At 33.2% G+C, this 11,688-nt stretch overlaps 1 protein-coding gene across 1 annotated transcript in view; it reads right to left on the bottom strand.

Annotated features, from left to right (window-relative positions):
- Positions 1 to 11,688, bottom strand: part of LOC111086080 (Down syndrome cell adhesion molecule homolog) — a 166,399-nt gene that overhangs the window by 150,785 nt on the left and 3,926 nt on the right. The window contains exon 2 of the mRNA XM_022387543.1: positions 8,190 to 8,525. Coding sequence (XP_022243251.1) covers positions 8,190 to 8,525 — 336 coding nt within the window. The remainder of the gene's footprint in view (positions 1 to 8,189; positions 8,526 to 11,688) is intronic.

Here is an 11,688-nt window from a genome sequence, read left to right on the forward strand (position 1 = left end):
AACATGATATGCTGGGCTACTACACAGAAACATGATATGCTGGGTTACTACACAGAAACATGATATACTGTGTAACTACACAGAAACATGAAAACTGTGTAACCACACAGAAACATGATATGCTGGGTTACTACACAGAAACATGATATGCTGTGTCAGAAAATTTCGATGTCATGGTTGCGAGAGACAGTGTGACTAAGTACGAAAAATCCACAGTGCCAACAGCTGGTTTATGTGGAATTTCTCATTCGATGATAGTGATAAGTTAAATATGGTTAGTATTTATAGCTAGATATATGAGTTAAGATATTAATTATTAAACAAATGTATAATCAGCTTAAAATTAGCTTCACCTGTCATACTTACATTGCCCAGTTTTTGTCACAGCATGCATGCTGAACTTTTTGGGAACGTTTTAATTTTACTTATAATAAAATAACAATTTTATTTGGCTTACACTCTTTAATTTTATTCATAACTTTGTCTTTTAAGACATAAATTGTTCCCTCCCCAGGCCTTACAATGCTAAAATCCGGGTTTGCTTCCCCGCAGTGGACACAGCAAAGAGCCCAGTGTGGCTATGCTCTAAAAACACAAAAGAAAGTCATAACTGGTAAAATTTGTTTTCCGTGCTTATTTGGTTACATTTAATTTTGATTTGATTTCTCTGTAAGTAGCCAAAAAGCACTAAATAACTAATATAATTACAATTTCAAGCCGTAGTTCAGGTTGACCTGGGACACAAAAACTTTCTGAAAATGTCCACATTAAGTTTTTAAATCGTACCTACGGTGAAGTAGATAAAAACTATTTCCATAAAATGTCTTGAAGTCCGTGACTACTCAGCTTCATCAATACGTTTATAAAAGGTAGGCAACTGAACGTATATATTGAGAGGAAAAAAAATCTATAAAAGTGAATGAAATAAAACTGAACCAACTTGGAAGAAATTTTAGCTCATTGTGTGACGTACTCGTAAGAGATTAAAATCGTTAAATAATTAGCAAGTAAAATTCTCAAAGGACTCAACGGTTGTGAAAAGCTTAATTTGGACCTAGTTCTTAATCTTTTCTCTCCATGAAGGGGGAGGGGGTATTTCGTGAATCTACAAATCCGCTAAGTGATTAGCAAAAGGAATCTTATTTCAACCCATGTACAACAAAAAATTTTAATTAGCTAAAATGTTTGTATAAATAAGCTCTTTCGATGAGATTAGAAATCCTTTCTTTGGCTGTGTTGTTGTGTTCTAGCTCGGTGTACTCCAGACCGTGTGAATAGTCACCTTTCTATCAGCTTTTGTTTCGTCATGCGAAGATAGCGCATGTGCAGTAATAGAGACTGTTATGACATTTCTTTTCTTGCGTAAGTGGAACGTTTCAAACCACTTACGCGAACCCTCGTAAGGAATTTTTATTAAACGTTTTCTTAACTCACGTATAGCTTCTTTTTGTTTTCAATCTCTCAAAAGTGAGATCCACACACACAAGCCAAACAGCGGGTCACTCACTATTCGAACAGAGTAGTCCTAGAGGTGGCGGCGGATGGTGTTGACTAGCTGCCTTTTCCCTAAACTATCACATCTGAATTAGGGACAGCTAGCGTACATAGACCGCGAACATCTCTGTGCAAAATTCAACAAACAAACCCCCCAAGCTCTCCTGGTTAATCTGAGCCCGACAACTACCCTAAAGTTACGATTAACTCTCCTGGTTAATCTGGGTCCCACAACTCCCCCAAAGTTACCATTAACTCTCCTAGTTAATCTGGATCCCCCAACTTCTCCAAAGTTACGATTAACTCTCCTGGTTAATCTGGATCCCCCCAACTCCCCCAAAGCTACGATTAACTCTCCTGGTTAATCTGGATCCCACAGTTTCTCCAAAGCCTCACATATTTCTTGCACTCCTGATTCCTTACAGGCTGCTTTGTATAAAGATTCATACAGTAATAACTTTTATACAGGAAAAGTCTAAATCAAAATAAAAACCGAGTGAAATCAATAATTCCTAGGAAGTTAGAAATTTGCTCTATATATTACCCATAATCAAGCTCATTAGATTGCTCTGCTTTAATCTATAATCGTAGGAAATGGTCCCCCTACCTTATGTTCATTTACATACAGAACACATACACGCACACACACATATATATATATAGAGAGAGGGGGGGAGAGAAATAAAAATTTGATACATAATAAATACACTGGCTTTCCCATGTTATATTTCGCTAATGAAGAAGTTGATATTAACATCGTTCGATTCATTATGTTACTTATAAACTCTATTACATTTTCATCAATCTTGTATTAAGTTTTACCTAATTTATATGTGTGTAAAGACTTAATTTAAAAACTAAAATATTTTTAATAATTAAGAAAGGTTGGAAATTTACATTCATACAAAAGTTGAGTTTAATCTTGAATAAATAATAATTCAAAAGAAAGATTCGTAAAACACATGAATATATATATATATATCCCATGTTGCCACAGTGTTATGTTCTTTTCAGATGATGTTTCTAAGCTTCGTAACATAATTATCATTAATAGTATTTGTTATAATGTTTAATATATCTATGTATAGTATGTTTAATTCATGTTATTAATATTTATTATTTAAAGTATTATCTAGTTAATTTACTATGTTATTATTTATTTTAGTTTTAAAAGATTATCTGTCTAATTCATGTCATTATTATTTTTAATTAGAAAGATTATCTTGCATCGTTAGCTTAATATACGGGTTAATTTAGGGCTAATCTTAGTCTCCTCAGCTGGGACAGCGTTAAATTTACGGACTTACAACGGTAAAATCCAGGGTTCGATTCCCCACGATGAGCACAGCAAATAATCTAACGTGGCTTTGTTCTAAAACAATTTCCCATCTGTTTGATTCTTGTAATACCAAAAATATCGCTAACTGCGAGGATAAACAACTGAAGAAACAATGTATTCTAACTCTTATAGTTATATGTTTAACGTGTTTAATCTTTATTGTTATCATTAAACTACCGCCTTGTGATCCATCTTCTCTGGTATTCAGACGTTAGTCTTTTATCATTGTCTTTACTTTCAGAAACCTTTACATCTTTGTTTCATTTATCACACAGAATGCAATCTTCTCAGGAACAGAAATACTTTGTAACACGATGTTATTTAATTTCCTGACCTCAGTGTTAAAGATCTAGTAGAGAAACATTAAGTAAAATTCCTTTTTTTTAAAGATTTGTTTGGGATAATATTTCATTTAGTAACGTTAAAGTTGAATTATTTGAAAACTACCAAATAAACATTTTGACCAAAAGCTATTCTTAACATGTAAACTTTCTTTCTTTAAAAAAAAAGTGGGTTTATATGCTAGACTTTACCTAAAAATATATTTATTTCATAATATTGTCTTCAGAAGAAAATCAATCAAAACGCGATATTTTGAATTAGCTGGAGTACCAGTCCCCTAGACGGAAGTTGCGATATTTTGAATTAGCTGGAGTACCAGTCCCCTAGACGGAAGTTGCGATATTTTGAATTAGCTGGAGTACCAGTCCCCTAGACGGAAGTTGCGATATTTTGAATTAGCTGGAGTACCAGTCCCCTAGACGGAAGTTGCGATATTTTGAATTAGCTGGAGTACCAGTCCCCTAGATGGAAGTTATGTAAAATCATGATTAATCAGAGGTTATCTTGGGACATGAAAAGTTGCTTGTGAAACCGCATGTTTACATGGATCTCTGCATGGATCCAACAAACTTTCATGCCAAATTTGGTGGAAATCCACCAACGGGGGGGGGGGGCGAAGTAGTGGCAAAAACGCCCATAAAAACCACAAAATACAAAACTGAAAATTTGTATGTATCTCCCCATTGATCCAATGAACCTCCATACCAAATTTGGCGAAGATCCATCGACACCCTGCGAAGTAGTTACATGGACATACAACAGACAGTACTGTTGTGTTTATATAAATACAGTTCTATTTTCGATGACCAACTATTGATTGAATGGTTAGAGAACTACCAAATGTTATTTGTTCAATTTCTTACGAATTTAAATATATTTCTATTCTTTTTTTCAAGTATACATTCATTTTTTTGTACTCTCATTCACCATTAATAGTTTTACTGTTCATTCATGGTGTTAGAAATACACGTAGGTTCCAGAAGTCTTGATAGAAATGAATAAAAACCCTTTCGAAAGGTGGACCTTTCTTCTTCATGGGCAGACTGTTCACATATTATTAGCCCAACACATGATTAGTGTAAATTGTTTATGTTTATAAGTTGTATAACACATTTCTCTTACTTATTGATGTTCAAACATACGTATTCAGTAAATTAAACAAAGCAAAACAAAACAAAATTTTTCCGAAAGAGCACTTCGTATGAAGAATTTTATTAAGTGCTTTACTACGATAAAAAATAACAATACTATTTTCCAGTATAAATTGTTTATGTTTATAAGTTGTATAACACATTTCTCTTACTTATTGATGTTCAAACATACGTATTCAGCAAATTAAACAAAGCAAAACAAAACAAAGTATTTCCGAAAGAGCACTTCGTATAAAGAATTTTATTAAGTGCTTTACTACGATAAAAAAATAACAGTATTATTTCCCAGTGTAATAATCTTTGTTAGAATATTTCGTTTGTGAGCCTGGAGAATAAATACATTTTGTTTCTTTGTTTCAGAATGTTGTGCAACGCTACACATGGAGTATCTGATAAGCTAGCGAGAAGGCAACTAGTTAACAGCACACACCGCCAACTTTTCGCCTATCTTTTTTTTAATAGTCAGATTTAGCCGTTACTCTTATGGTGCACCAACGATCCCAAAGAGCGAAGCGCATTATTTCGGCAATGAGTCGCGAAACATGAATTCACAGATCTCATATTACGAACACAATAACCACTAAGTCCCGCCCGTCCAATGTAGATGAAGAAACAGACAATGTTCTACGAGTAGTGACGCCTTTTTTTTTTAAGATAAGGGGGATAATAATGCTTTGCATGTAACTTTCAGAAACTTATTTGTGCCTCCCCTTCTATTTAATTTCATCAAAACGATCGCGTCACTGCAGTTTTGGTGATCTCATCCAAAGGGATGTGTCAAGCCGAAATGGGAGTGTGCTCACATCTAACGAGATCAAACGTACACGGGTATTTAAAATATTCGGTCATTTCTAACGCTTAGCTTAACTTCAAAAGTACGTATAAACTTATTGCGTTGGCTCGGTGTTAAAGAAATCGAATTTGAAAGAACTATTCCAGAAACTCCCCAACTTCAAATTACGATTGATAAACCGGATTCAGAGAAGAAGAAGAAGAAGAAACTTCCCGGAGAAAAGATTCTATAGGAACTATTGTGAACGCTTTTAATCAGTTCCTGACACATCGGATCATACCTGAAAGCTTCCTAAAGTATAGGCTCCTCAGAATTCTTATGTCAGACTCAATAACTATGGGTTTCTTTTATGTGTGAAACGAACGAGAAAAAGGCGTGCCGTTACGAACCATTTTCATAATAAAAGGTGTCTTTAAAGTCAGAAAAACTGAATGTATATGTACGTCTTATAATATATTTTAGAACATCCAGAACAGAACTGATGTGATTTAGCGTCGGGAACTGAACGTACGTGTACGTCTTATAATATATTTTAGAACATCCAAAATAGAACTGATGTGATTTAGCGTCGGGAACTGAACGTACGTGTACGTCTTATAATATATTTTAGAACATCCAGAATAGAACTGATGTGATTTAGCGTCGGGAACCTGAACGTGCATGTGCATCTTAGAATCTCTGATGACATCTTAGATTGAACTGAACTGTTTTGACATCAGAAACACTGAATGTACGTGTACGTCTTATAATCTCTTTTAGAACATCCAGAAGAGAACTGATGTGATTTAGCGTCGGGAACTGAACGTACGTGTACGTCTTATAATCTATTTTAGAACATCCAGAAGAGAACTGATGTGATTTAGCGTCGGCAAACTGAACGTACGTGTACGTCTTATAATATATTTTAGAACATCCAGAATAGAACTGATGTGATTTAGCGTCGGGAAACTGAACGTACGTGTGTACACCTTAAAACATATTCTAGAAAATACAGAGCAGAATGAGATTTCAAAGTCAAAGAGGTTGGATATACATATTACAATCTTTTCTAGAACATATAGAATAAAAACTGACTTTAAAGTCAAATGGCAGAAGATTTCGAATTCAGAGAGTGATTGTATGTGTAGTATATATCTTTGAATCGATCTAGACGTCCAGAATTTTACATTATACTTTCTTCCTTCCTAATTTTTTAAAGTCTCTGAGACGTGAACGTCTTTCTTGTTGTTGTTTTTTCTATACGGTTACCACATAAAAACAAATATATATATATATATATATATATAAGCCAGTTATATTTACTACAAATAAGTAAAATATTTAACATACAATGAGGGTTACCTACCTGTCAGGATCATGAAGTAAAACATCATGGTAACTATGTATGAAAATTATTAAAACGTTTACCAGTTTTGTGAAATATTATAATTTCACATCACATTGAGTAGACAACACATAAGACATTAATCATATCAACAAATCCTAATTTTTATGGTTTTAATACTGATTCTTCGTCTGTTTATTTATATATTTTTTAATTTGGTATTCAACCCGAAATAAACCGTTTTCACACCACATAGTATAAAAAAAAGACTGACATTGTGTAAGCGTAGTTACAACATTGTTTTAACAATTTCAATCCTAAGTGTTACATTCTGTAATTTTACTTACATTTCACATAATTCTGTTTGCCGTTAAAGTGAGTGTAGTAGATCAGTAACAACTATATTGAAGTTAATTCTGCATGGGCAACTCGGTTGAAGGTACTGAAAGAAAGCCCCCCCCCCCCCAACACACACAGACTGAATTTCTAGTGAGTTATGAACGTTTATATAATCATCAACTTGTTTTAAGGCACCGAAAGAAAGCCCACCACACACACATTGAATTTCTAGTGAGCTATGTACGTTTATATAATCATCAACTTGTTTTAAGGTACCGAAAGAAAGTCCATACACACATTGAATTTCTAGTGAGTTATGTACGTTTATATAATCATCAACTTGTTTTAAGGTACCGAAAAAAAGTCCATACACACATTGAATTTCTAGTGAGTTATGTACGTTTATATAATCATCAACTTGTTTTAAGGCACCGAAAGAAAGCCCACACACACACATTGAATTTCTAGTGAGCTATGTACGTTTATATATGTCGTTTGAAGGTACTGAAACCTGAGACTTGTTATGTTTATACTAATGTTTAACTTTTCAGAAGCTCAAGTAACAATATTTTATGTAAAACAACAACAAAAAATGAATGTCCTGTTCGCCTAAGGATTGGAATAAAACTAGTATTTGGATCTCGGTGTAATCGTACCAGGTTATGATAGATAATACATATAAAAATACATATAAAAATACATATAAAAATCAAACGTATTTTTGAAGAAATTAAAAACACCAGAATGTTAAAGGTATAGATATCAATAAAATTAAAAAAAATAATAAATCACATCATTTATACCACATTTCCGTTTTTTGATGTGCTATAATTTATTAAATTAGGGAAATCACATCATTTATACCACATTTCCGTTTTTTGATGTGCTATAATTTATTAAATTAGGGAAATCACATCATTTATACCACATTTCCGTTCTTTGATATGCTATAATTTGTTAAATTAGGGAAATCACATCATTTATACCACATTTCCGTTTTTTGACGTGCTATAATTTATTAAATTATGAAAATCACATCATTTATACCACATTTCCGTTCTTTGACGTGCTATAATTTGTTAAATTAGGAAAATCACATCATTTATACCACATTTCCGTTCTATGACGTGCTATAATTTGTTTAAAAAAATGCAGTGACATCATTTATACCACATTTCCGTTCTTTGATGTGCTATAATTTATTAAATTAGGAAAATCACATCATTTATACCATATTTCCGTTCTTTGATGTGCTATAATTTGTTAAACAGTTCAAAGAGCATTTCGATAATTTAAGAGAGAGATTCTAGTAACAAAGGAAAAACGCAGATCTCTAGAATGTATGTCATGTAGTTTGGAAGATTACAAAGGAAGGGATGCAAGTTATTAGGATAAAGAATGACCCACCTCCTTTGACTTTTACATCTCGGCTTCCAATCGTTCCAACGGCATTTGTCGCTGTGCACTTATAAACTGTATCGTGAATGTCTCTAAGATATTCGTCGGCTCGAAACGACGAAAACACAAGAGAGCCATCTAACCGGATTTCACGGATTCTTGAAATAGGAAGCACAGGCTGACCATCCCGTGAAACCCATGTCACTTCCGGTATCGGTTGACCAATAGAATTACATCTGACCACTGTGCCAGTGGTGTTGAGAAAAAGTACTTCACCTGGTGGCTCGTCGGTAAACCGTGGCCCCTGTAAGTCGGAATTAGTTCTCCTTTGGTCCGTACCTAGCGCTGGAAGAAGAAATTACACCGTTACCCTAAAACGTAATAGAACCACTACTAACTAAACATTAAGAAACAAAATGAATATACTTCGATAATTCACTAAAACGGTTAAAAACAATTACTTATCTATTGAACGATTAAGCAGAAACAAGATCACTATTAATAAATAATTAAAGTACTAAGGTTATTACCAAATTATACTCCAAAAATAAAACTTAACAATGATTAATGTAATAAACCTCCATCAAACAATCAGCGGAAATAGCCCTAAACAACCTATTAAAAATAATAATAAAGACACTTCTAACAAACCGTCATTAAAGTGATGAACCACTACCAAATAATCAAGAGTTGTGTTAGTATTCTTAAATAAAACTAACTACTAACAAGGAATACGTTTGCTAATAAATAATGATTAATGTGGTGAAATCATCACCTAGTAACCAACAACAGTGTACAAACTCCCAAACAATCAACAGCGTCACAGCCAAAACAATCAGCAACGTTATAAAAATATTTCAGAGCCTTCACTATACAACCAATAAAATGATAAAACCATTATCAAACAAACAACATTGTTGTAAATAATTCCAGAGCCACTTCCAAACCACCAATAAAGCGGCAAACCCACTGCCAACCAAGTCATTGTACAAATATTCCAAACCAACTAATAAGCAAACAACAACATCGTACAAATATTCCAAACCAACTAATATGCAAACATCAACATCGTACAAATATTCCAAACCAACTAATAAGCAAACAACAACATCGTACAAATATTCCAAACCAACTAATATGCAAACATCAACATCGTACAAATATTCCAAACCAACTATCAAACAAACAACAACATTGTACAAATATTCCAAACCAACTAATAAGCAAACAACAACATTGTACAAATATTAAAAACCATTTATCAAACAAACAACAACATTGTACAAATATTCCAAACCAACTATCAAACAAACAACAACGTTGTACAAATATTCAAAAGCCATTGCTAAACAAACAAAGTTTTATTCCTGAACTATGATTAAAGCTACTTACAAAAACTAAAGTCCCAAGTAAACAATAAATAAAATGGCAAAGATACTATTAACAATTAATAAAGTAATAAAGACACTACTAAACAATTAATAAAGTAATAAATACACTACTAAATAAATAAAAGGTAGTGAAAACTACTAAATAATTAATAAAGTAATAAAGACACTACTTAACAATTAATAAAGTAATAAAGACGCTACTAAACAATTAATAAAGTAATAAAGACACTACTAAACAATTAGTAAAGTAATAAAGACACTACCAAACAATTAATAAAGCAATAAAGACGCTACTAAACAATTAATAAAGTAATAAAGACACTACTAAACAATTAATAAAGTAATAAAGACACTACCAAACAATTAATAAAGTAATAAAGACACTACTTAACAATTAATAAAGTAATAAAGACGGTACTAGATAATTAAAAAGTAATAAAGACACCAAATATAATAGTACTGTCTGTTGTCTCACTAAATCAGATACCAAATGATTGGTAAAGAACTCGTCAGACACTTCGAATCAGACGATAACGTCTTAATGAAGAACCCAACAGACACAGTGAATCTGGAGATAAATGTATTGTTTAGGATCCCAGAATACTCACTGAATCATATGAGAATACCTTAGTAAGAAACCAACCATACACTTCGAATCAGACAATAAACGCTTTGGTGAAGAAATGCCTCCTTTAGGGTCCCAGCAGACTCACTGGATCAGGTGAGAATACCTTGGTAAGGGATCTGCCAGATACATCGGATCACATGATAAACGCCTTGGTAAAGAACCCAACAGACATACTGGATCTGCAGAGAAATGCTTTGTTTAGGATCCCAGCAGAGTCACTGGATCAGGTGAGAAAGCCACGTTCAGGTTTCCAACATACTCACTGCATCTGGATAGAAATGCCTTGTTTAGAATCCCAGCAGACTCACTGGATCAAGTGAGGAAAGCCTTGTATAGGTTCCCAGCAGACTCACTGAATCAGGTGAGAAATGCTTTGTTTAGGATCCCAACATACTCACTGCATCTGGATAGAAATGCCTTGTTTAGAATCCCAGCAGACTCACTGGATCAAGTGAGGAAAGCCTCGTATAGGTTCCCATCAGAGTCACTGGATCAGGTGAGAAAGTCATGTTTAGGTTACCAGCAGACTCACTGAATCAGGTGAGAAATGCTTTATTTAGGATCCCAACATACTCACTACATCTGGATAGAAATGCCTTGTTTAGAATCCCAGCAAACTCATTGAATAATCCGGTGAGAAAATTGGGAAAGCTTTCACAGAACTTTATCCCGAAACTCGTACAGATTATTTAACGATATTATAGAACTACAATGGCCACTTAGGATGGACTTACTCGTTAATTTAAGCGGAGCGGACTTAAACATTCCGTGAAACTTAATTAGCATCCCCGGGAGATAGTATGCTGACACGTCGAAACTAAGAGAGGACACATGTCATGAAAACCAATGATGAATAATTTAAAACTCGGTTTAAGATGCAACAAATTCTGCATTGGTTAATAGTTAGTGAATAATAATTCAGCAAAGTGAGTTTTCTCATCCTCGGTCTTGTATGATAGTATTTCTTTGGAATATGTTAGAATTACTAATTCTCCACTGCAAAATATTAGAAAACAAGTTTTAAAGACACTCCAAAATACTAAAAATATAGTTTTAAAGACACTCTAAATTACTAGAAAACTAGTTTCAAAGACACTCCAAAATACTAGAAAATTAGTTTTAAAGACACTCCAAAATATTAGAAAACTTTCAAAGACACTCCTAAATACCAGAAAACTAGTTTTAAAGACACTCCAAAATACTAAAAATCTAGTTTTAAAGATACTCTAAAATACTAGAAAACTAAATTCAAAGACACTCCAAAATACTAAAAATCTAGATTTAAACACACTCTAAAATACTAGAAAAGTAATTTCAAAGACACTCCAAAATACTAAAAATCTAGTTTTAAAGATACTCTAAAATACTAGAAAACTAAATTCAAAGACACTCCAAAATCCTAAAATCTAGATTTAAACACACTCTAAAATACTAGAAAGTAATTTCAAAGACACTCCAAAATATTAGAAAACTAGTATCAAAGACACTC

This window comes from Limulus polyphemus, unplaced genomic scaffold (genome assembly GCF_000517525.1).
Source record: "Limulus polyphemus unplaced genomic scaffold, Limulus_polyphemus-2.1.2 Scaffold831, whole genome shotgun sequence".
Taxonomy (NCBI): Eukaryota; Metazoa; Arthropoda; class Merostomata; order Xiphosura; family Limulidae; genus Limulus; species Limulus polyphemus.